A 27,003-nucleotide genomic window follows, 5' to 3' on the forward strand; every position below is an offset into this window, starting at 1 on the left:
TGGGGCATTAGGCCAGCCAGGGTGAATGAACAAAATGTAGCCACTCCCTCACTGTGCACCACCGACGATCTAAGGGGCCAGACGAGGTGGGAGCATATGATATAATGCTCCAAGGTCGGCTAGACGCACCTCTTCCCCCCTTACAATCAGCGTAGGTCTTATGTCCTCACCCCGGTTGGCAGCTCGGAGCAGATCGTAAAGGGTGGTATACGTCGTTGATCCGAGCTGGTACGACCGGGTGTGAGTGCTGAGAGCCAGGAGGTGTCTATAGGAGGCCACGTCTAGCTGATCCTTTAGGTCGATGATGGGAGGGCGAGATGGGGTGCCCTCCTCTGTCTGAGGAGGGGAGAACTCATCAACTTCCTCCTTGGTCGAGGAGCCGGTTGATGCTTCCTCGACCATGGAGGCGGTGTCAGTTGAGTCCCGCTCCCCCTCAGACATTGCTGGCGGATGGTGGACTTCCGCCGTGGTCATGGTAGGTGTAGCATTGGTCGGGTCCGGGGCCGGGTCAGTATCCTTAGAGGCAGTCCGTCGGTTGAGGGGGCCTCCAGCCTAAGCCTCTTCCTCGATGTTTGACGAGGAGCAGCAGATCATGGCTGCGATCATTGAGCCTGACGCTCCCGTCAGTGAGGGACAGAGTGTATATCATGGGCAAAGCACTCGGGGATGATAAGCCTAGGCAGCCCATTCTCCTCAAAGATCTTCGGGAGGAGAATGCGCAAAGCCCTCTTATCATCCCCACAAAAAGCCTTCGCCATCGCGATACACATCTCCACGACGAGGTTCATCTGTCCGGAACTCCCAGGATCCCTGGCCTAATGTCCTCAGGTCGTGAGGCGCCGCCGTCCATGGGCAGAACCCTGCATGGCTACAGCACCCGGCCCAGTAACATCCTGAGCCTCAGGACCCTTGGGGGTTGCAAACAGATTGAACTCCACCGATTCTCCTTCACCTAGGGAGTGTTGGAGGTGCCGTGGGTTTGGTTTAACTATCGCCTGGCAGTGCACAAAAACATCAATGCCAGAATCCTGGCGTTTGATGAATCTGTACCCCACAAGTACGTTAAACCAAACCACGGTCCACCAGATCTTCTGAGCTACAGGCGACTGTGGCTGGCTGGATGCCCCCCTCAACGGGTCGCAGGCAATGTTGGCACGTCCGTCTTCCATAGCTGCTCTCCAATCTCTCCGATCTCTCCTTGCTCGTCTTTTCCCCATCCTTATATAGCCTTACATTACTCGAGAAACTTCTAACATAAACTTGACAGGGCAACAGTTAAGAGTTACCAACTAGGAGACAATGAAACATGCCACAGTTTTCTTACATTACATGACACTGTAAATTATTTAGCATACAAACTTAAACCTAATTACACAATTTAACAAGCAGTCACATAAAACATTATAAAGTAAAAGAGCATAAAAATTAATGAATACCTTATGAAACAACTACACTCACAAACAGCAGGCAAGCTGGCAACTCTGACTCGTACTGGAACTAGCCTACGGTAAACGAAATGTCGAGAAACATCTCGACCTAGGTCTACTAATACCAAGTCGGTTCACTTTCCATCAGGGTGCAGGGAGGCATGGCTTGTGTGTGACGTCAGCTGGCTTAAATAGCAGAAAACATATAAAACCGCAGACTCAAATTAAACATTTATAACAAGGGAAAACGAAGCAGGGGAATAAGTGCTTCCCTCACACCCCTACACCTTCCATCACACCCCCACACCTTCCCTCACTTCACCGAACCAAAAAAATGTGTTATGGTCTGAGTAGTGGAGCAAACATCCACCCTCCATCATGGTCAGGAGTCAACTGAGCTGGTGTTTCATGCCAGAGCCAGTCGACATCACTTCGATGCTCTGCCCCCTGTGCGAGGTTGGAGCCGTTTTAGAAGGAAGTGAACCGACTTGGTATTAGTAGACTTAGATCTTGGCTACCTAGCTGGCAAATCTCGTTTCTTAACATTACCCCCCTTCATAGTTCTTTGTTGTCCCAAAAAAACTACACAATATATACAAACATATTAAGCCTAATGAAACATCTAACTATACACAAAATAATCCTTCAACTTATCAGGTCTTCTTCTATGCTGCTTCCGACGATGTCCTTGCTCCTCCACACAGTCCACCCCTCCTGGACGGCCTTGGTCCTCTTCTTGATTCACTTCTTCTCTTGGGAAACTGTCACCATCATCTTCCACTTCAGCTCCTTTGTCTTCCTCAACATCCTCTGCTGCGGGTGAGCATGATTCCTTGGAGACGTCCCAGCTGTACTGTCCTGGCCCATGGCACTGCCACAGACGAATCACGTGTACCACCTTTGGGCGAGACTTCCTGCCTCTCCGAACCCAATATGCCATGTCTGATAGGCGATCCAACGCAGTGTAAGGCCTATACCATGGGCCCTGCAGCTTCGGTGACTGTCCCTTCTTTTGCTGAGGCTTGTATAACCAAACTTGGTCACCATCCTTGAAGCTCACCTCACTTGCCTTGGCATCATACTTGCACTTCATCACCTCTCCTGAAAACTTGAGGGCTCCTCGCACTTGATGATGTACCTCAGCCAGCCTTTCTTGAAGGTGCTGTGCGCAGCCGGTGGTGTCTGTAGGCAGCTCTTCACCAGGTGGTCTTCTCATTAAAAAGTCAACAGGTAAGCGTAACTCGTGGCCCAACATCAGTTTTTGCAGGGGAGTAGCTGGTAGACTCATGGGATGCAGACCAATATGTCATCAACAACGCAAGTAATTTCTGGTCCCATTCTGTTTGTCCATTTATGCAGTACTTGGCCAGTTCTTGTCCTAGGCTCCAGTGGAATTTCTCCACCATCCCATCCGACTGTGGCCTTAGTGGGGTCGTCCTGGTCTTCTTGATCCCCAATAACTTGCAGCAATCACGGAACACAGCAGACTCAAAGTTTCTACCCAGGTCTGAATGTAGCTCTTGTGGCATCCCAAAACGACAAAAAAACTGGTCAACCAACACCTGAGCAATAGTCGCAGCCTCTTGATCGGAGATGGTATATGCTTCTGGCCACTTTGTGAAGTAATCCATGGTGACACATATATACCGGTTTCCTCTTTCAGTGAATTGCAGAGGTCCAGCAATGTCCACTGTTACTCTTTCCATTGGTGTACCCATATGGTACAGCTGGAGAGGCGTGCATCCACGTTTCTTGGGTTCCTTCTTGGCCCAACACACATCACAGGCCTGACACTGCTCTTCAACATCCTGATGCATGCCAATCCAGTAGAATCTCTGTTGCAGCTGGCTTAGAGTTTTCTTCACTCCCAGGTGCCCACTAGTGATCTGGTTATGGGACTCATCCAAGATCTCGGACCTCATCTTCTTCGGAACCACCAGTTGCCAATACTTGCTGAGCCCATCGGATGTCTCCCACTGACGCTCCAGTAGTCCGTTGTTCAAACAAAGAAGATCCCACTGACTCCAGTAGCTCATGGCTGCAGGCTTAATTCGGAAACTTCTTCCCAAGATGGTCGCACTGCACTCTGCTGCAGCCACTCTAGCACTGATTGCAAATCTGCATCCTCCATCTGCATCCTCTCCTCTACTGACATCTGGCCCAGAATTTCCATTGCAGTACCCTTGAGGCTAATAGCAAGCTGCACTGCCTTCTCTATACCTCTGCTCCTCAAGCTTGGCATCTGCTTCCTTCTTAAGCTGTTGCTTTTCTTCCTTCATTTCCCCCACGAAGGCATCTAGCTGTCCTTGCATCGTCAGTTGAAATTCCCTCTGTTGCTCCTCTGATGTCTGTTGAAGTTGTTGATATCATTCTTTTTGTTCTTCATGTTGTGCCTCTAGTTGTTCACTCTGTGGCTTCAGTTATACGATTTGTGCCTGTAATAGTTCTCTGAGTCTTTCCATCCTTCATTCAGTGCCTGTAGTTGTTCTTTGAGTTCTTTCTGTCCGTCGTTTTGTGCCTGTAATTGTTCTTTGAGTTCTTTAGTTTGTGCCTGTAATAGCTCCTCATCTACATGTCGCCCCTCATATGGGACTTCGGCAACAGCCTGTAGCCGCGCCCGTAGACAGGTGATGGCCTGTAGCCGCACTAAATCTGCAGTCCCGTTGGGAAGTCGGGTCCCAGTGACAGCCGGAAGCCACTCTGACAGGAAAGGGACAGCCTGTAGCCACCCTCCTCCTGTTGCCCAAGGGTCCTTGGCGATGGCAGGTAGCCGCGCTGAGGAGGGATGCAACAAAAGTCCCTCACCTCCTGTGACTTCGCAACCTGAGGGTAACCTGCACTCAGGCCGCCCCTCCTGTGGTGGAGTGGGTCGTGCCTCCATCCCTCCGGACCAAGGCAGTGTCTGTCTTATATCCTTGGGGCTGCAAGTATCCCGAGTCTTGACTTTGTATAGAGTACTGTGTAATTGTCTGCCTGTATTGTCCTGAAGAATTTAGTAATACACGTGTAAGGTAGTTGTCCGGAGTTTTTATGCCCTGTTTCTCTCATAGTGTATCCTAGCTCCGGTCTACGTAAAGAACCCGGTTATATGTTAGGTGTTGGTAGGATGGGTAGCTGACCTAAAAACACCTAGCATAACAATTATACTTAATGCTTTCCAACTTCATTTCGCTGTTCTCAAAAGCACTGGAGCTATACAGACTTTACTAACTGCAATTGCACTTCATGCTTGACAACATTTCACTGTTTTCACGAGTACCGAAAATATACAAACTTAACGGACACTTCCCTGAAACTGCAGTACACTCTAACTGAATAGAAGACTGACTAAACTTGCTCTTGTCTTTTCTCCCTTTACATAGGCTTACATTACTCGAGAAACTTCTAGCACAAACTCGACAGGACAACAGTTAAGAGTTACCAATTAGGAGACAACAAAACATGGCACAGTTTTCTTACATTACATAACCCTGTAAATTATTTAGCATACAAACGTAAACTAAATTACACAGTTTAACAAGCAATCATATAAATAACACACTATAAAGAAAAAGAGCACAAAAATTAATGCATAACTTACGAAACAACTACGCTCACAAACAGCAGGCAAACTGGCAACTCTGACTTGTACCGGAACTAGCCTACGGTAAAGCAAATATCGAGAAACATCTCGGCTACCTAACTGGTAAATCTCACTTCTTAACAATATTTTGTATGGATAGTAACATTTAAACTGAGTTCAATTTGAACATTCTGAACCAAACACTTGATTTTTCCCTATAAACATGACCTTCGATCAACTGCTCTTTAAATCAAATTACTTCATTCTTTCCTAACCTTTAACACTTCCATAAAATTTTGTCCAAATTGGATCAAAACTTTTTATCTGAACTTGTTCTTCAACCTTAACTTTTGGCATTCCTCAATGACCATGACCTTTGACTGATTGGTTTCAATATTGAATACCTTTACAATTGCCTTACTTTATTCTCTTCTCTAAAATTTGGTCGAGTTTTACCTTTGATCTATTGTTCTCGAAAATTGTAGGTTAGTCACTTGGATAATCCTTGACTCTTCCACCAGGTTGAATCCATATAAGATCAAAACTGTTTTTAGTCATTTTGTTCACAAGCAGACACACACATTAAACTCTGTCCATGCTCTTTACGTTTACTGTTCTCAAAACGTATCATTTTCGTTCTCTTATAACCCCTAAATCTTCCGCCAAGTCTGGTCTAAATCGGATAAAAACTGAATAAGTCGATCTTGCTAGGTCAAATTTGAACATGTAACCTTTACCTTTGATTTATTTTCTCTAATACAAATAAATAGGTCAATTTCTTGGCTACCCCTCTATCCCTCCATCAGATTTGGTTAAACTCAGATATACTCTGTATGAGTTATCTTGTTAACACGCACACACACACACACACACACACACACACACACACACACACACACACACACACACACTCTCTCTCTCTCTCTCTCTCTCTCTCTCTCTCTCTCTCTCTCTTTCCACTCATTGATTAAAACATAACCGATCTCGCTTTGTGAGAGCGAGTGTAAACATTCAAACAAATTCTCATGAATGTTTGTTATAGACAAAGGCATTAAATCTAGACGAAGTTCTGTGCAGTAATACATCAAGAAAATGAAGCTCATTATTATCCTCTGTCTCTACAGTAAAAGTAATATTATACTGGTTAAAGTCCGTGCATCCAAAAACTATGTATAATGATCAAACTCATCGAACAAACAAACAAACAAATCATCCACGTTGCTATGGTAACCTTAGAGTATAATCTCTAACCCATAAAAATGGGGAAAGGCTTCTACCAACTGGATGTCAAATTAGTCTTCATTAACACCTTTAGTACAATGATAACAGTCTTGCTTTATTCTTGCTACAGACGATATATACACTTCAGCATTGATCTGTGACACTGAAGAGTTCACTAGAATGCCGGTCTGATCTTGAGTGATGTGGTCATGAGGGAGTAGTTGTAGCCCCGCCATGAGTGCCAGTTGATGCCGTCAGCGAAGGAATCATGGTATCCCTGGTGCTGATATCCATTCAGGTTGGATCTGTGGCACTTCCCGTACCACCATGCACCCCGGTACCTGGAACAATGGAGGGCTGTTAGTTCCACAGCATCATCATCGTCATCATCTTCGTTATCATCATCGTTGTCGTCATCGTCGTCGTCGTCACAGTCCAATTTACCACTTATACATAAGGTGAGGTAATCGGGAAATAGGAACAGGATACATGAGGTGACTCGGGCCAGAGAGGTGGCCGCGGCATTTTAAAGAAAACGTGACTTCAGTCACCCCAACAAGATTTTTTTTTTTTTTTTTTAAGGTCAAGAAAAGTTAGGTTGTAATTAATAAATTTCATTAACATCAAAAATTCATAATTTATTTACAGTGACAACGTCATCTATCAGGTTCCTTGTCCTTCACTCACAGATGTCATGCTGGGTCAAGTGGGTCATGTTTTCACCATGTTTCATAATGTCCAAAACGTCAGTATTATAATAAATACTTATTGTACCGTATGCAAATTAAGCCCATAAAATTATTTACGACAATATTGCTTATAGATACTGACATGTTTTTACTTACCTTCTAATACAGGAATTATTAAACTTAAGATTAAATACAAATTATATATATATATATATATATATATATATATATAGATAGATAGATAGATAGATATATATATATATATATATATATATAGATAGATAGATAGATAGATAGATATAGATATAGATATAGATATCTGTCTACATATCTGTCTAACTATCTATCTATCTCTCTATCTATCTATCTATATATATATATATATATATATATATATATATATATATATGTATGTATGTATATGTAGATATACTGTAGATATATACAGTATACTCGTAGAGAGAGAGAGAGAGAGAGAGAGAGAGAGAGAGTATGTTTATACCCGAAGCTGTATTCAACTCTGAAATACTGTACTTAAAACTATGATGTGGCACGGTCGCCCCTCTGGCCTTAGATGCTTATGTAGGTGAAACAAGGGCTTAGCGGCCCGATACGGCAGCTAAGCCCTTGCCCTTTCCGAGGGCACTCGGAATTCGCTATCGATTTTAAGTTTTAAATAATTATTATGTATGTTCGCACGATAAGATAATGTAGGTGAGGCGGGATGGACAAAAATATTTCACTGAGGAATAGAACATGGATCCCTGATAAAACACATTGTTACAGTGAGCAGTAACTGCACTGAAGTGATTTTGCAATGATGTGCAAAAAACATGAGGTGAAAAGTAGATAACAGTCATTTGGTCTTCAGCTAAATAGCGTGTTCATGACTGAAGTCATAGGTGCATGGTGACGCACAGTAAGTGACTGGTCGTGGACTTACAGTGAAGGGACATTTGCGTGTGTAAAGAAGAATAACCGGTAGATTTGTTCATTCGTTCATCACAATAAAGATATTTCAAATACCCTGCATGTCGTGCTCAAAGATTAACATTAAAAATAGGGATGGGTTAAGCAATACTACCTGCCACGCAGCTCCCGAGACAAGCACTAGATACCAAACTTGACATGAGCCTACTCTGACATACCGGGCATGCCCATGCGAAATTTCAGCTCATTCGACCAAGCGGTATGACCTGTGTATGACCTGCAGAGAGTTCTCAACGTTTGGCGAAAAATCTGTCACATTAGTGTGCTTGGCTCGCTCGCAACTGACCGCACACAATAATAATTTACACTATCGTTGTCAGCTGGTCGTTCCGCGACTTTTGATGCATGGCACGTTGAAATCCGAGGGGGTTAAATGTGGACAGATACACACGGAGACAACGCTTCTTCGCATAGTATTATTGATAAAAGAGTGTTCGAAACAGTTTAGTTCCATTCTCTGTTAATGTCTCTGTTTAATAATTATTAGTCAATAAAACATATTTCTTAGATACTTCGAGTCATATTCCTCGAGGATTTAGATTGCTCCCCAGCATCTCTTCTTTAGCGTTTTATTTTCCAGATTTCATCTTGATAAATTATTCCCTTTGCCATTAGGAGAAACACACTGAGGTGGTTTGGACATGTGGGGAGGATGGAGAGCGAGAGACTGACGAGGAGAGTGTATGTGAGTGAGGTGGAGGGGGGGAGAGGGAGGGGGAGGCCAAGGATGAGATGGAGGGATGGAGTGGGGAGGTATATGAGGGAGGAGGGTGTGAGCTGGGAGCAGGGCAATGAAATGGCGGGAGACAGGGCGACATGGAGGCGATCTGTTTGTGGCCACCCCTTACGGGATTAAGGCGTCTGGCAATAGATAAAGATATATAAAGCCATTATTTACGTGATATAAATATCACCATAGTTTGTAAAGGAAAAAAGGGAAATTTTAATGCCCTATGAAAAAAAAATAAACTTCAAACGAAACGGTTTCAAATTCTCTAAGCCTTGAGAAAGCGATCCCTTGTATAAGAAGGTGCCGTTGAAAGACATTGTCTGTGACAACCGTCACATCACGAGACCACACAGCACTGGAGAAACTCATCCTTAACTCATAACATTTTCAGTTCCCTTATCATACATCTTATAGTCTATACTGACAAACAAACTACTAGGTAGATGTGCTTGAAAGGAAGGAGGGGACAGTGGAATGAACTGATCGTGAATTAAAGAATTTTAAAGACAACAGTTATCGAGGGCAAACTCAACATGCATAGTTAGTATTTGTGGACGAAGGCACTTAATGGATTCATATAGAAAAGGCACTCAAACGTCTGAGATCAGGAACAAGAGATACGAGGCACAAAACCAGAGACACGGGATGGGTCACATACTGGGAGAAGGGGATGGAGTGATTTATGGAATGATTGACTGATTAATCTAAATGTTACTGCAGCGCAACAGTTGGATGAAGTAAAAGAATAGGAAGCAGGATGGGAACAGAGAAGTGGGGAAATGAACGCAAGAAATGGTGGCTTAGAAATGAGGAGAGGAGAGGCAGGATAGGATGTACGTGTCACGCTCTGCAACCCCTATGCATGATGACGTATATTGGAAGTTCAGAACATACCTTTCGGCACAGTTCTTCCCGTCATCACTGTCGTTGTCGGAGTCGTGAGTTGTGAACATCATACCAATGTGCCGCGGTACCGCCAGTGAATCACCCGCATCACCGGAGTACCTGTTGTTAGGATCACAGATATAAATACTGTACTTCTCTAATAATGCATCAACTCATCCAGTAGACCGAAGTCTTTAATAAGTCTATTCTTGCATCCTCCTGTCGATTTAAACTACAATAACTTAGGGTAGGTTATATGTAGTTTTTATTGACCACTTCATTACCTGAGCACTTTCCTACGCAAAAGAAAATCAGTTGGCGTTAGTGAAACAGAAAAATACATCACCGAATTGAAGAAGGGCTAATGATATAGAATTCGAGAAAGTTTCCAGGCAGGAATATTCATTCGTTAATTATCGTTCTTGACTCTCCCATATGTGTTCTTATTTTCCAAAACTAAATACAGTATACTCTCTTCATTCCACTGCTTTTATACACCATCTCTATGTAACTTGTTTGTATAAATACTTAAATATTTTTAGGTATGAGAGTGGTGAAGTCAACAGAAAGAGCTCTTGTTGTTGTTGCAACAGGATCATCTGAAGATGAACTTGGTGGTCCACAGGCTGCTGTTGCCCTTTTCCTGCAGGACACCATCGTCTTTTCGGGGAATAAAGGGGTAGCTGAAGAACGTTTGTGTAACCCTGCAGGGAAACGGTTCTGTTACATCAGAGAGAGATGTTTTACTGCATCATGGTACCTTCCATAGGATAATGATATAAACTACCAGGAAACACATTCAGTTGATTTCTGTGACTTGTCCATCTTCACTGCATAAAATGTGGTTATATTTTATCACATAGCAATTCTCTTGAAAATCCTCATTAAGACAAATACAAATAAACAATATGGAAAAAACTGCCACTCCTACCACCCTTCACAGCCTGCTCATTTAACAAAGCAATGTTGCCAGTTATTCATTTAGCCTCACATGCAAATACCAGTCTGTGGTACAGCACCACACTTTCCTTTTTTAGAATCTGTTAAAGTCTGTCTTAAGTGTGTTCTCTCTGTGAAGTGCCAACCCTTTGAAGATAACTAGTTTTCCGAACCCAAAACTGGTTGTTTGGAGAGGACCGTCGAGGATGATTACAGCTACTACACCACAATTAATATAGACAGATAGATAAATAAATAGAGAGAGAGAGAGAGAGAGAGAGAGAGAGAGAGAGAGAGAGAGAGAGGGGGGGGATATTCATGGAAATATGTACTCGTGTACACACACACACACACACACACACACACATATATATATATATATATATATATATATATATATATATATATATATATATATATATATATATATATATACCACTATCATCTACTCGCTTGATGTAGTGCTGCCTACTTTTTCTTTCACCTTTATCACTCTTTTTCTGTGTCTGCCCTCTCTATTCCCATTTCTCCGATATTTCCTGTCACTTTTTATTACTCTTCTTTCTTTTTCAAATGATTTTACATTGAGTGACAAGTCAAATAGTTTACCGTCAGCCAGGAAACCATTTACAACGCTGGGTGGTAACCATATAACCAACCCATATGTGTTCCCTATGTGTCAGCAAATGCTGGCGGAGGCTTAGTGCCCCTTCCCGCAAAACAGCTACGGTAACTCAAAGACAAACGACCACCCCTTACAGGATTATGGTGTCTGGCTATATCTATCTATCTATCTCTCTATGTATGTATGTAAGTAGGTAGGTAGGTAGGTAGGTAGGTAGGTAGGTATGTCAGGACTCCATATTATAATAGTACAACTCATAGATAGATAGATAGATAGAAGCACCAGCCAGGCTGTGCGATAGGAAGTGTGTCAGCGAGAATCAACCAAAAGGAAATGAGTTCATCAAATACTTAATGAACAGTAGGCCAGTGGGCACCGGAAGCACTACTTACATACAGACATACAGGGTTCTAGAAGCTTCCAAGACAGTGTAGCCCATGTGACACGAGCCCTGCCAAACGAGAATGTAGGAATCAGAGATCAGAAAGGGGCTAGCCATAGAACCAACATGTCGAGGAAAGAGAAACTAAGAAGAGGGGTCCGAAGACAGTAAATTACGTCCCTGTGTAATACATACACTGCTCATCTTAGACTTTCCTTGAAGATAACAAATCAAGATCAACTCCCAGTATTCATCTTTAAGTCCTCCTGCCTTCGATTGGCACAATAATTTTAACCAAAACTCAAGACTTACATATTACAAGACCAAAGAGTCGTATGTATGTATGTATGTATGTATGTACGTATCTATCTATCTATCTATCTATCAATCTACAGTGTGTATATATATACAGAGCCTCTGTAGTACAGTGGCAGAGCGTGCGTTTCGTACACGGGTGAACCAGGGTTCGCACCCCGCCAGGGTAATAAACTTTCCGAGTGTTCACCCGGCCACGTACTGCATTGGCGGACATAAGGGGTGCTGTGGTTTAACCAGTGTCACTTACTATAAAGTATGCTTGCACCCAGTCGGCTTGCGCGGGCCGATTACACTTGGTTCACAGACTACACACACATCCAAAGCCACTACAGTTACACTTACAAGCACTTCTCACCCTACATACAATCTCTACCAGACAGCCTAAGCCACTTGGTAGAGATACATTGGCTGTATCGTCCCGACTTCGGTTGGGATAGGCCGGTCCTGCAGTGGATACTTTTGCCAGACGCCTCAATCCCGTTTGGGGTGGCCACAAACAAATCGCCTCCAAGTCGCCCTGTCTCCCGCCATTTCACTGCCCTGCTCCCAACTCACTCCCTCCTCTCTCATATACTTCTCCACCCCATCCCTCCATCTCATCCTCGGCCTCCCCCTCCTTCTTTCCCCCTCCACCTCACTCACATACACTCTCTTCGACAGTCTCACCCTCCATCCTCTCCACATGGCCAAATCACCTCAGTGTGTTCCTCATAACGCTTCCTATCACATCCACACCACAACGCTCCTTTATATCCTCATTCGTCAGCCTGTCTCTCCATGTGACTCCACAGGCTACTCTAAAATAACTCATTTCCACTGCTGTCACTCTTGACGTGTGTCCTTCCAACAATGTCCAAGCTTCACTTCCATATGTGAGAGTTGGTATCACAATACTGTCATGTAGTAACTTTTTCACTTCCATGCTCACTTCCCTGTTTCTTATCACTGCTTTCAAAGAACCAGCAGCCTTTATTCCCTGCTGTACCCTTTCAAGCACTTCACCTTCCAAACTTCCATCCTTACTCATCACACTACTCAAGTACTTAAACATACTCACATTTTCCAATTCCTCACCATCCAACCTCGCTGTACATTCACTGGCTTCACCTCTCTCAAAGACCATCACTTTACTCTTCCCTACATTCACCTTTAGATTCCGTTTCTTACACACTCTCCCAAACTCATCCACCAAGCCTTGCAGCTCCCCTTCGTCTTCACTCAACAACACAGTATCATCTGCAAACAACAGTACAGGGAGTTTCCAAACACTATCCTCTCTCACCAGGGTCACTCCAACATCCACTACCCTACCTTGTACCTCTTTTATTACCCCATCCATGTACAGATTGAATAACCATGGAGACATGACACATCCCTGTTTCAACCCAATTTTCAAAGAGAAAAATTCACTTACTTCACCATCCACACGCACTGCAGCCTTCGCACCATCGTACATACTCTTCACAGCATTCAACAACTTCCCATCTACTCCATATATTCTTAACACTTTCCACAATCCTTGTCTATCCACCCTGTCATATGCTCTCTCCAAATCCATGAAAGCCGCATACAACTTCTTTCCCTTCTCTAGAAACTTTTCCACTAAAGATCTAAGAATGAATATCTGATCTACACAACCTCTTCCCTTCCTAAAGCCTCCCTGTTCTTCTCCAACTAATTTCTTTGTTCTTTCTCTAACTCTGTCAATAAGTATCCTACCATACACTTTTCTTGTTATACTAAGAAGACAAATGCCCCTATGATTACCACACACTTCTTTTTCCCCTTTTCCTTTGTACAAGGGAATAATTATACCTGACTTTCAATCCTCCGGGACTACCTTCCTCCCAGGCCAATCTGCACATCTTCCACATCCATTCTACTTCTATCTCTCCCCCATGCTTCAGCATTTTACCACACACTCCATCAATTCCTGGGGCTTTCCCCGATTTAACTTTCTTCATTGCTTCCACAACTTCTATCCTACTGATTTCTTCCTGTCTTCTCACCTCCCTCCTTCTCCCAGCCATTCCCCAGCCACTTATACTCGCATTACTTCCATCCTCTATGTTCAACAATTCCTTAAAGTGTTCTCTCCATCTGCTCACTTTTTCTCCCTTCTCCACTAGTAATCTACCATTTTTATCTTTCACTCCCCTGCTAACTTCACTTCCACCCTGTCTTACTCTTTTCACCTCTTTCCAGAACATTTTCTTACAGTCCCTCCATTTTACACTCAAATTCCTTCCAAATTCCTCATCCACTCTCTTCTTACTCTCTCTTACTAATCTTTTCACCTCTCTCTTTCTTTCTACATATAACTCTCTCTTCCGCCTCTCAACTTCTTCCACGCCCCTATTTCTCATCCATTCATTGTATGCTTTCTTCTTTTGTGCCACAGCCTGTCTCACCTCTTCAGTCCACCACGCTGTTCCTTGCACCCCCCTCCGTCTTCTCTTCCTTCCACACATCACATCACATGCTATACATATTTCTTCTGTAAATATCCTACACACACCTTCCACGTCTCCCATCTGCTCCAATTCATAGTTGCCCAATCGTTCATCCACTTCTCTCTTATACTCTGCCTTTTTCTCATTCTCTTGTAACATTTCCACTGTCCTTGCAACTACTCCTTCCTCTCGTCTTTCCCTTCTTCTATTCCTCCATCTTACTTGAATCCTAATTCTGGCCACCACCAAGTAGTGGTCAGAAAGTCCACTCCCCCAACCTCTATAAGCTCTTGCATCCATTACACATCTTCGCATCCTTTCATCCACACACACACAATCAATCATTGCCTTCCTTTCATTCAGTTCACCACCCACCCTTCTCATCACTCGCCATGTATACCTGTGGGTCATTTTATGCCTGAAGAGGGTATTGGCTATCACTAACCCCCTCCCAGCACAAATGTCCGCTAACACACTGCCATTCTCATCTATCTCAGCAGGCACACTCCACTCACCAACTATTCCATCCACCTTCACATTCCCAACTTTACCATTCATATCACCGACCAAAAACACCCTCATTCCTTCCAAACTTTTTCATGCACACTTCTACATTTGTCCAGAACTCTTCTCTCACTCTTCTAGCACGATCTTGCGTTGGCGTATACACACACACAATCGCCCACATTTGTATTCCAACTTTCAACTTTACCCACACAATCGTTGACCCAACTGATCCATACTGTCTTATGCTCTTCTTCCATCTTTTACTCACAACTATACATACTCCTTCCTTTGCCCTCTCATTCTCACCTACTCCTGCACATATACCCCATCCATACTCCCATTCTCTCACAATTTCTCTTCTCCATTTTGTTTCAGTTATTCCACATACATCCACTTTCGCACCCTCAAGCACCTGGACAATCTCTCTCTCTTTCACCTCATCATTCGCTCTTCTTACATTCCATGTACCCATTACCAAGTCCTTTGTCCGGTCCTGCTTCGTCATATATATATATATATATATATATATATATATATATATATATATACATTTCTCTACTTAACATGTTGAACTCGATATTCTGTTCAATTTAATGATTATCTTTTGATACTTGGAAGTTTGCAAGTCCTATGTATTTTACCTCCTTCCTACCCATCAAATCCTCTTTCCCAGTCCACCTAATCTCGTCACTCACTGCAGCTCCATACCTCCGTCCCCCAAACCCTCAACCTAACCCCCAACACCCACCCCGACCCCAGACCAGTGACCCTACACAGCCTATCCCTCGACTGATCTCTCCTCACCAACAAATTGTTCTGGGAATAAAGTCGACCTTCCTGCGGGTAAATGATGTGGGCCCAAGTGTACAGTAAGTCCCGGTAATTGTTGCAGTCACTGGGAACTTATGAACTAATTTTTTTTACTTGTCCCGTTCAATACGGTATGTTCACACTGAAATTATCAATAACAACCAATTTCCACACATGAGTATTGCCCGGTATTGGATTTTTTTTTTTTTCAGAAGTTCAGTAAGTTACCTTTCATTTCTAATTATGATTAATTCTGAACGATTTTTTTTTTTTTTTCTGGTGGTTGGTGGGGGAGCTCACCATCAACTCATTCGATGCAATGCTGCTCTCGAGTGGCTCCCCTATCCTCCCTTCCTTCCATTTTTCCTTCCTTCCTTTTCTGTCGTTCTTTCCTTCATTCTTTCCTCGTTTGTCTACAGGTGACTCTGCACTGAGTGACAAGCCAAATGGTTTCCTGCACACCAGGATACAATTACAACGCTGGGTGATATCCAAATAACCAAACTATGGCGCATGGTGGTTTAGTGGGTAATTAAGGCGCTCCAGTCGGATTGAGCCTGCGTCTGTTAGTATTAGAGACCCTATAGAAAGAAAGACTGGACAGCCAACATTTTCAGCTACTCGCTGATTGGTCGGCCGACACGGCGCCATTTTGGTTCAAACGCCTCACAGTCCGGGTGCTGACTGACTGCAGATTCGTCTAAAAATACATCTCGTCACCTTCTGTGATACATGATTGGTTGATGAATAGAATGTCGTTATAATTGTAGAATATTTTGCTAATTTGAGCTCCTGAGGATTTCCTTATTAATCTTCATCTCTACATGTGGATTTTACTTCAAAGTACACGTAACCATCGAGATAATCGTCAAATTATAATGCTGACAAACCAAACTATTGGTAGCCGCAAAATGCGTGGTGCTTGTCTTTTACTGGTGCGTTTTTGCCCCAATTAATGGTTTGATTGTGGTGCATTTGGGCGCAGTAACATTCATGGAACTTCGACTTTTCCGACTCCCTTGTGATACACCAAAAAGGAATTTATGGAGAATTAAAGTGAAGAGAGCAAGCTGGTCTGGGAGTGAGTGTCGTCGCCAATGCTAGGCAAGTTTTATTCATTTTACATGAGTTTGGCCCACATCTACACAGGAAGGTAAGCCTAGACAATATCCCGATGGAAACCACAATTATGGTTATCAAGAAGAACAACAATCTTCAAATTCAGACCAAAACTCCATTAAACTTACAAACCGCGGACAAAATAAGTAAACACTGCTGGTGTTAATCCAGCGTCGTCTGGCGACTCGTCCTAGATCTTTATACAGTGTGCTTCGAAAGTAACCTAGCTGCTACATACAGAAAGGTCTCATTTTTCTACAGCTCTACTTAATAAGAAAGCACCATTCGTCATACATAGCATAACAGATGTTCAAGAACGGGCCATAAAATAATATGAAATGCAGTTAAGCAGCTGGTGTTATCTAGCAGTGATTACTAATCCTTATTCGTTCATGAGTGATGCCCAGCAAATGTCCAATCGCTGAACCAACATGCTGGCTGTACAGTCTCTCTTTCCGTAGGGTCTCTACAGTAGTTCATATCAAAGAGGTGGTTGGGGTTTATTGCTCAAGTAATGCCACTCAGAGATGAGTGAGGCTGGTTACTCTCATGTTCTCATCTTAAATGTCAGGACCATCTTGTCTAGCTCCGGGCTCCTACTCATGGGGCAATACAGGTTTAGATGATGATAATGATGATGATAAAACAATGGATGTACTGTTGTTTTTTCAACCAATGTTAACTTTACAGCGAACTAAGCACTATAAAATAAAAAGAAAGGGGTAAAGACTTGTGGTTACCTGCCGACGCTGAGACGGTACTTGTCACTGGCTGGACCAACATAGAACACACCGTATTTAGCAAAGCGATGCTGACCATCATAATCCTCGAGGTCCACTCTCAACTCCTGCAGTGACCTCGAGGTAAGTGCATGGAGCAACTCCAGGCCTAGCCAGAACTCGCCTTGCAGACTGCCAAAGCCCAGCTGATACTCGACCCAGGTTCGGTAGAAGTCTTCGCGGGTGGCGGCGGCGTTTGTGCGGTGCTGGAAGACGGTCCAGCCGCCGCCGTCGACAGTGTGGTCACAGAGGACAGTCGCTGCATCGTAAGGGCGGCCTGGGTAAGGGTACACCTGCCGAGCGCCACGCCCGCTGTCACCAGATGCCAACAGATCCTTGCAGTGCCGCGGTCGAGCTTGCCACGTGTTTAACTCCCTGATGGCCTCTCTCAGCTCCTGCATACTCTTACGTATTTCCTGACACAAGAGGTACGTTAGAGTAAATATAAAGAACTACTAACAGCTTAAAAATATCAAACTTCACCTCTAAAACCAAAAGCGACAAAACCATTACCTCTGCCAGAGGTCACCCGCAAGCTGAATAACATCGAGTGTTAATAACAATAATATAAGAAGGTCATCACATTAATGACTGCATAATGGACATCGCTTCCTACTCACTACGAGAGATTTCCCTCAGACTGAATTCTATAGTCTGGCGGAAGCAAAAATAATGCAAAACAAATGTTCCCATACCGTTGAATGGTTAGTCACCATACCTTTCAATGGTTATCATTCTTCAGCAGTGATCACGATATAGCTGTGTGTGTGTGTGTGTGTGTGTGTGTGTGTGTGTGTGTCTGGTGATATCCATAGGGAACGGGAAACTTTAAGCATCCCTAACACGAGCACTTTTATGTATTCATATATTCTGGGGAAAGTATGGCGAGTGACAGTACAACCGCCAAATTTATGCAGAAGGAGGAGGACTGACAAGCTCTCTCGGGACGTGGGGAAGTCCTCTCTTTTGTACCGACGAGGTACAGTCTCAGTGAACCTTTTCAGAATTACCGATATGGTATTTTTCATTATTTTTTTTTTTTTTTTTATAAGATAATACAATTATATTCAGGTTTTGTTAGAGCGTGTGATATAGTGCGTCACGATCTGATATGTGTTGTGCTTTTAACAGAGTGTGTGGTGTGGTGTAGTGCGCTTTGGTGTGTGTTATGTTGCTATTAGATCATGAGGTATGGTGTGATGTGCTGTGCGGTGTGACGTGGTACGGTGTGGTGTTCTATGATGTGGTGCAGTGTGGTGTGGTGTGATGTGGTGTGATGTGGTTCGGTGTTGTAAGGTTTACTGTAGTATGGTATGGAGTGTTGTCATGTTGTTAGAGTGTGTGGTGTGGTATGTCCTTGAATTATCAGAATGTTTGGTGTTGTGTTATGTGTTGCGATGTAGTGTAGTGGTGTTTGTTGCTGAGCTGTGGTGTTTTTAGAATTTATGTGATGTGTTGTGGAGTGGAGGGAGTTGGTGTGGTGCTCTGGTGTTGTCAGAATATGTGATGATACTTTTTGTGGTATAGTATGATATGTTGTGGTGCTGTTAAACATGTGATGTTATTTCTTATGTTGTTGGTGTGTATGTTGTGGTGCGTGGTGTGATATTTATAGAGTGTGTGGCGTTGTGGCGTTGTCAGAGTGTGTGCTGTCAGTGATAGTGTATTGTAGTTAGAGTGTGTGATGTGGCGTGTTGTCTTTAGAGTATGTGATATGGTATGGTGTGGTGGGGTGATGTGATGATGCTAGAGTGTGTGATGTGCAGTGTTTCGGTGAGGTTTTTGGCATTGCTAGAGCGTGTGTGGTATTGTTAGTGTGATATGGTGTTATGTTGGAAGGTGCTGTGGTGCTGCTAGAGTGTATGAAATAATGTGGTGTGTTGTGGTGCTGCTAGAGTGTATGAAATAATGTGATGTGTTGGTGCAGCTGCTCCATCTGACCCTCCCCTGATAACAAGGGCTGTCTTGTTTGCCGACAACAACAAATTCATTTGTTTGGTTCCTTGCCTCTCGACCGACTTTCACAATCCCCCCATGTGTCTAGGGGTGCTCCATGGTGCCGGTAGTCAGTAAAACTTCAGCCCTTTGGGGAGAAACTAAGCCTAGTGACTAGAATTAAAATGTATGGATCAGTAATTTATTTTCTTATTACACATTAGTGGAATACAAAAGACGATGGCGTCTTTTGTATTCCACTATTTTGAGAAGATTTTAAGTACGTAGTGAGGATCTGTCCGTTCTCCCCTTGGGGCTAAGATGCGAATGAATGTGTTTGAATGGATGAGTAAAAGGGGAGTGTGTCGTCCTGTCTCGGCTACCTCCCTTTCCTTGGGGGAAGCAGCCTAGGTATATAGATAGATAGATAGAATTTCTTGAAGTAGACTGTCTATTTATTGCCTTCACCATCTCTTTCAAAACCTGGATGCTCTCCTGAGCTGAATATAATCGCCTCTTACCGGCAGAAAGGCACAAAACATTTGCACATATTAGAATGGTTAACAGTCTAGTGTGTTATTGTTTATAGCCCTATACATCCCTGCAGAAGTTCCATAAATAATTTATGACAGAATAATAAACTACCATTTTTCAGAATCAAGTGGTAGTTAAGAGATATTTGTGATATTCCAGATCCCATGAAAGTGTAATCCAATATTGTTCGGCGTGAGGAGGTCAATTTATAAGGGTCATGTGCCGCCGGACATCAGGTTAAAGCTCGACAATGAAAAAAAAATAAAAACACACAAGAGGAAGTAAAGAAAAATGATATAGAAAAATAAAAACAATCTTACAAAGTAGTTCAGCTGCCTTCACAAAGAAGAGTATTCCCCATCCCATAACGACGACGTCAAGAGTCGAGTAATCGAGAACTTGGCGGGCTTTTCAACACGTCTTCCTTACCAGTTTTTATCTGCACTTGCACATTCGTACTCTCCTCTGTTATATGTCATTTAGGTAAAGTATATTGATTTTTGATATATGAGTGCAGGCTAACAGATAAATAATGGCAAGTAACTATGACGTCAGTACTTCGGAATATGACTTCATCCCGTCTATGTCCTTTTCATTTTCTACCCAACGAGAAGGCATCGGAGTGAATACAGTAGTTTCTTTTGAATCAGAACCATTACAAAATAAACAGATGTAAGAGTTTTGTGTTCAGTAGCCAAATAATTTTTCTTAAGAATATTCCAGAAGTAGAAAAGTTTCCCAAACAGGTTCGGTAATGAGGATAAACGTGCACTCACGAGTACAACATCCGCATCCTACGTTTGGCCTAAGGTTCGAACAGTTGATTTTCTCCTTAAACCTTTACCGTCGATCATGTGTTCGCAAAATCAGATTGCTTCATCCTTGCCTGTCCCCCAACCCCTCTACCAAGTCTACTTCAAATTGGATCAAAACTGAGTTGACCTGTCCCTGTGACCTTGGCATTTGCCCCATTGTTCTCTAAATATCTTAGTCCTTGCTTGACCTTCATCCCTTCCACCAAGTTTACTTCAGATCAGATAAAAATTGCATGAGTTATAGGATCGAGCATTTCAACTTTCGCTATGGTTTTGACCTTTGACTGGTTTTCCTCAAATTCGATTCATTATTCTTTATCCTACTCTCAACCCATACACCTAGCTTGGTCTAAATTGTATCAAAGTTCGTTTGTGATCTTAACCTTTGACATACAGTTCTTAAAAACAATCGGCCAGTCCCGGAGAAGACTCTCAACTCTTCCACCAAATTTGGTTCAAATTGAATGAGAACTGAAGTTTCGTACACACACACACACACACACACACACACACACACACACACACACACACACACACACACACACACAGCTCTCGTTCGTTATCACACAACCTATTAAAATAATAAATTCCACTATTGTGTAACCAAACGGCAATGGAGTCTTCCCCTCTCAAATCAAAACTCTCAAAGTATGATAAACGCCTCTTCTGCTTTATGCTTCCTAGGTCCAGGCGATTTAACTCAGCTTAGGAGAGGTTTCCAGAACTGGAGGGGTTGAACACAGCTTCCATTGATCCATTCCTATTTAGGTACACTACTAAGACGAGTAATATTGTTTGGGTTTGAAGAAAAAAAAGTGACAGGGCAATTAACGGTCATATATTTTTTACTAACAAAAGATTGTATTCAGTTCAGAATTGATAATATTTGTCATTAAATTAGAGTTAAAAATAACAAACATTCTACATAACCCCTCTGACGGTTATACCTTAACTTTTTTTTTTTAAATTTAATGCGAGGAAGAAGGAACCAAAGGCCTCGAGCCCGCAATAACTGTTCCTTCCAAGAGAAAAACAAAATACAAGAGAGAACGAAATTCAAGACCCGATCATGTCGAGATGCCTGGACACACTGCATTTGAAATATTGGAGATTATAGGAAGCAGGAAACACAGACAGAGGGAGACAGTTCCAGAGCTGACCTGTTGCATAAATGAAGGAATGAGAGTAAGGGTTAACTCTTGCATTAGAGAGTTGGACAGAAAAGGGATGAGAGTTTGCTGCTAGACGGGTGCTACGCGCCCGTCGTAGAGGGGGAGGAATGCAAACAGACAGTTCAGAGAAGCACTGACTGTGGAAGTAGCGATAGAAAAGAGATAAAGATGCGACTGTGCGGCGAAGAGACAGAGGTTGAAGGGAATCAGTAAGAGGAGGACAGTTAATGAGACGAAATGCCTTTGACTCCACTCTATTGAGAAGAGCTGTATGTGGGGAGCCTCCCCACACATGAGAATTGTACTCCACACAGGGGCGGATAAAACCCCTGTATAGAGTCAACAATTGTGCAGGTGTAAAGAAGGAATGGAGTCGGCTTAGCACACCTAATCTCTTGGAAGCAGATTTTATAACAGATGTAATATAATCTTTCCAAGATAAGTCGCGAGTAAATGAAACCCCAAGCATGTTCAAGGATGATGCAGGATTAAGCTGAATATTATTACACACTAGTGGGTACACCTGTGGAAGATTTTGTCGGGTTGATAGTGTAAGAACTGAATCTTTGATGCATTAAAAACAAGATTATTTTTACCCCAGTTAGAGATATGAGCCAAGTCAGACATTAGGTGTGCCATAGCCTCATCCCTTGTTTGTTGAAGTAACTGCTGAGATGGGCGTTGCGGGAACCTAATGGAAAGGTGAAGGGTGGAGTCATGAGCATATGAGTGGATAGATTCAGATATACAGTTTAGAGTCATTAATGAATAAAAGGAAGAAAGTTTGTGATAGGACAGAGCCCTGAGGAACACCACTGTTGATAGATCTAGGAGAAGAACGATGGCCCTCTACAACAGCAGCTATAGAACGACCAGAAAGGAAACTATTGATCAAGGCACAGATAGAAGGATAGAAACAGTAAGAGAGTAGTTTGGAAATTAAAGATTTATGCCAGACTCGATCGAAAGCCTTTGAGATGTTTTGGAATGGTAAAACTTTCGCCAAAGCCCCGAAAGAAGGATGACCAGGAGTCCAAAAGATAGATGAGAAAATCGCCGGTGGAGCGTCCCTGACGGAACCCATACTGACCATCAAAAAGAAGGTTGCGATAAGAAAGATGCTTTAAAATTTTTGTTAAGAATTGAATCGAAATCTTTTGAGATACTGGATGTTAAAGCAATTGGACGATAGTTAGAGGGTTGGGAATGGTCACCCTTCTCTGGGACTGGCTGAATGACAGCAAACTTCCAGCAAGAAGGAAAGGTACAAGAGACAAAGACGAAAGAGTTTACCTAGGCAGGGTGTAAGCACAGAAACACAGTTCTTGAGAACAGCAGGAGAGACTCCAACAGGCCCATATGCCTTGTTAGTATTGAGGCCTGTGATGGCAGAAAATACATCAGCTGAAGAAATTTTGATGTCAGTCATGAGGAAGTCAGAGGGGGGAAGTGATGGAGGAATAGCACCGGAATCGTCTAAGGTGGAATTGAAGGAGAAAGTCTGAGCGAAGAGATCTGCTTTATTAGGAGATGAAATAGCTACAGAACCATCAGAGTAGAAAAGAGGAGGGAAGGATGATGAGGTAATGTTGTTAGAAAGGTTTTTGGCAATGTGCTAGAAGGAGTGGGAAGAATTCGAGTTTGAGGGTTGAGAGCATTTAGTACAGATGAAATTATTTTTAGCAGAGCGAAGAACAGACTTAGCACGATTCCGGGCAGAAACGTAAAAAAAGATGTGATTTATGGCCCTCTCCTTGTTGCGGACAGCATTAGAACAAGCGTGATTAAACCAAAGCTTTCTTGCATTAGTCAAAGGATATGAGAAGGGAATGTATGCTTCCATGCCCGAGAGAATAACCTTCGTAATGCACAAGGCACACTCAGATGGCTCCCGGCCATGAACGCAATAATCATTCCAGGGAAAATCAAAGAAGTATTGCCTTAGGCCCTTCCAATCCGCAGCTCCAAAGTGCCACAAACGACGTTTCTTTGGAGGGTCTACAGGCCATACCGGAGCGATAGGACAGGTTAAGGTGATAAGGTTGTGATCGGAGGAGCCCAACGGAGAGAAAATATTAATAGTGTAAGCAGAAGGATTAGTTGTAAGGAAGAGGTCAAGTATGTTGGAGCTATCTCCAAGGCGGTCAGAGATACTTTTAAGGTGCTGTACAAGCTGCTATAGGTCATGAAGGACAGAAAAAGTGTAGGCTTGTTCACTAGGTGGATCAGTGAAAGGAGAGGAGAGCCAAAGGAGGTGATGAACAATGAAATCTCCTAGAATGGAGATTTCAGGGAAAGGAGAAATGGATAGAATGTGTTCCATCGTAGAAGTAAGATAGTCGTTGTTCGGGCCAAGATTAGTCGACTGCTTCAGCACATGAGTGGCTTCTCTTGCTCTGAGGGTTAAATTCATCGTGGTTACCAGTATTAACTGCTTCGTTTCAAATCATAATGTTCCGTTCGGTCTATCCACGCCATCAACACATGAACATACTCAGCTAAGAATAACCACATAGTAGGGAATGGGTTAAATAGATCCTACTGTATATCGAATCCCTCTTGGCCATACGAGTAAGTACTCTCTCTCTCTCTCTCTCTCTCTCTCTCTCTCTCTCTCTCTCTCTCTCTCTCTCTCTCCAGTAAGGATATATATATATATATATATATATATATATATATATATATATATATATATATATATATATATATATATATATATATATATAATGCTTTTTTGAAATTTACGTTAGCATTCTTGACGTACTTCTGCAGCAATGAAAAGCATCATTGATGTTACTGTACTGTACCATGATAGTAAATAACTACAGCTACTAACTATATACTTGCGTCCACCCCGGACACCACCTTTTGGAGATGGAAGGGGTCATTTTTTTTTGGCCTTCTTCTTCTGTTGCTGCTTCTAAAATGAAAGTTTAATTCTCCACACTCACTTATTTGCAGCTGTGCGTTACTTGGAGACAGAATGACGCATGCGTACACCTGACATGCTGACTTGATCTTTGTACTTAATGTAAAGTCAGGTGTGTGCTGTTTTTATTGATTCCTCATAGGCTGTACATACGTCGTTTCTTAGATTAAGTAACTGAGACACTGAGATGAAGGAGAAAAAGAAAAACAAGAAGATTGACAAAATTGTGCTTGTTTTCAAGTTTTTAACTTGCCTTAACTCTCGTGTGCCTGGCCCCACTGACTTCATTTTCTGTATACAAACACTAAATACATGTCCAATATGAATATCAACACAAAAATCGCTAATCTTCTTCCTGTTTTTGTTGTATCCTGCCCCTCCCTATTAATAGAACTGTCGTGCTTATATATACATATATTTACTACCGTGTTAATAATATGTATATTTTCTGTGCTGCGTGAACAATGAAAACAAAAACGTGTCATCGTACTTAAATGAGTGGGCTCTTCTGTTATTATTTGTCAGCCAAACTGTTTTATTCAGTTTATTACAGATCTTCGTAGAAGGAAGGGGTTGGAAGTAACTGAGCCAGGTAGACGAAGTCCATGGTCATTATTTTTGTACGAAATGCATCTGTGTCTGTGTCTGTGTCTGAAACTCAAATCTCAGAAAGTATTGACTGTAGAAGGAAAGTTTTTTATAAAAGTTGTTTAGAGTCAGAACTTGAGTTCACATTCACTCAACCAGCACTGGGAGGCATCCAGGATAGATACATAAAGTCAAGTTTTCATTTAGCAGTATTATTACAGTCTACCTGGCTCACAGATGACGGGTAGTCTTGTCGCAACAATTCTTTCAGCTGATTTTTGTTTGTGTTTTTTGTTTTGTTTTGTTTTCTCTACACATCAGCTCGGGAAGGATTTTGGATAATAAAGAGATTCCATCATTACGTAGGTAACTAAACTCTTTCATTCGAAAACTCACATAGAGTAAAATCATCTGTTCATAGAAACATCAAAGACGTCCTCGGGCTGAACAGATTAACCCTATCACTGCGATGACGGATTTTTATAGTATTGTGACCAGACCATTTTGTTAATGAAAAGTAGGAAGTAATCTCCGACAATTCCTTTTCACTAGAATGAAGAATAATTTATGTTTTTTTCTTGGTGCGGCTGAGCGATTTTACTGAAGTTGTGATGGTCCTGTTAGAGTGAACTGGTTAACTGACTATGCTCTCAACACTCTAACTTTGCTTAAAATTCCCATTTCTCCATCTTGCACTCAGAGCTGACATAACAGATTAACCCTAGAACACAATACTAGATCACGAGAATGATATACAAAGGTGTGCAACTGGTGCTTTATTTTACTCTGCCACTGAGCTACGTGTAATAAGCTGCAAACAGACGGAAATCATTGCCAAGTTAAGATGAAAGTCCTGTTGCATAAGTAGGGAAAACAAAACCAGCTTACCTGTAGAGATGCAGTGAACTGATCTTCTCCGTTATGGGCAGAACAGAAGGCAAGAGAAGATGACACACAGGTCGGGTTGAAGCCAACAGCCTGCAGGAGAGAGGACACCGTAGGGCAGTCGCCGGAATGCTGTGCGGTACGGGTGTTTGGGCCCAGGGCGGTAGCCTTTAACACCATACCCAGCACCACACCCACATATACACACACGCCCATTATATTGGTGCTCCCTTCTAATATTGCTCTCGTTACCGTCATGCGACTTTACCTTAGTAAAGCCAAGATCGTACTTTCCTAATCTTAGCCTTAAAACAGAAAAAAATATTTAAGCAAGCCTTGGAGAGACCCGATGGAACGACTGCGACTAGAACAGGGGTAAGATGGGTGAAGAATGGCAGACAGTATGAACACCACCAGCATCCCTCAGACTCAAGGTCAACAGATCCCTTGTGTATCAACCGCAGTCCCTGGGAACGCCACTAATTGCTAAAGAGCTCTAGATACAATTTATTATTCTTGAACCCAAGAATATTTATCAGCCTGTGAATACCGCGCCGTCCAACTAATGATGTTGCTGCCTGCGTCATAAGACCTTGTATATAACACTGAATGCTTTTGTTTCTAGTTCTTTTTTGTTTGATTAATAACTATGTTCTTGAGTTTAGTGTTATAATTATTGTTCTTACTGATTTTTCGTGTTAATGTTATT

General features: G+C 42.6%; 1 protein-coding gene and 1 pseudogene across 1 annotated transcript; both read right to left on the reverse strand.

Annotated features, from left to right (window-relative positions):
* Positions 1-824: 824 nt before the first annotated feature.
* On the reverse strand, positions 825-1,169 carry LOC145411606 (Y-box-binding protein 1 pseudogene; annotated as a pseudogene).
* Positions 1,170-6,385: 5,216 nt separating this feature from the next.
* On the reverse strand, positions 6,386-26,552 carry LOC145411607 (microfibril-associated glycoprotein 4-like). The gene is made up of 4 exons (XM_080281616.1): positions 26,298-26,552; positions 17,398-17,852; positions 9,514-9,624; positions 6,386-6,551 (listed from the first exon to the last, which is right to left on the reverse strand). Exons 1-4 carry the CDS (start codon positions 26,550-26,552, stop codon positions 6,386-6,388), a joined length of 987 nt encoding a protein of 328 aa, XP_080137742.1.
* Positions 26,553-27,003: the final 451 nt, after the last annotated feature.

This window comes from Coenobita brevimanus, chromosome 90 (assembly GCF_032717465.1).
Source record: "Coenobita brevimanus isolate Jiangsu-jjx chromosome 90, ASM3271746v2, whole genome shotgun sequence".
Taxonomy (NCBI): Eukaryota; Metazoa; Arthropoda; class Malacostraca; order Decapoda; family Coenobitidae; genus Coenobita; species Coenobita brevimanus.

What these genes read in the sequence shown, in the direction of transcription:
- LOC145411607 (XM_080281616.1), bottom strand. Translation starts at nt 26,552, where the DNA reads ATGACGGTAACGAGAGCAATATTAGAAGGGAGCACCAATATAATGGGC. An exon ending in AGTTCACTGCATCTCTACAG is followed by an intron (nt 17,853 to 26,297) that starts GTAAGCTGGTTT and finishes CTCTTGTGTCAG; the next exon opens with GAAATACGTAAGAGTATGCA. An exon ending in GGGAAGAACTGTGCCGAAAG is followed by an intron (nt 6,552 to 9,513) that starts GTATGTTCTGAA and finishes CCATTGTTCCAG; the next exon opens with GTACCGGGGTGCATGGTGGT.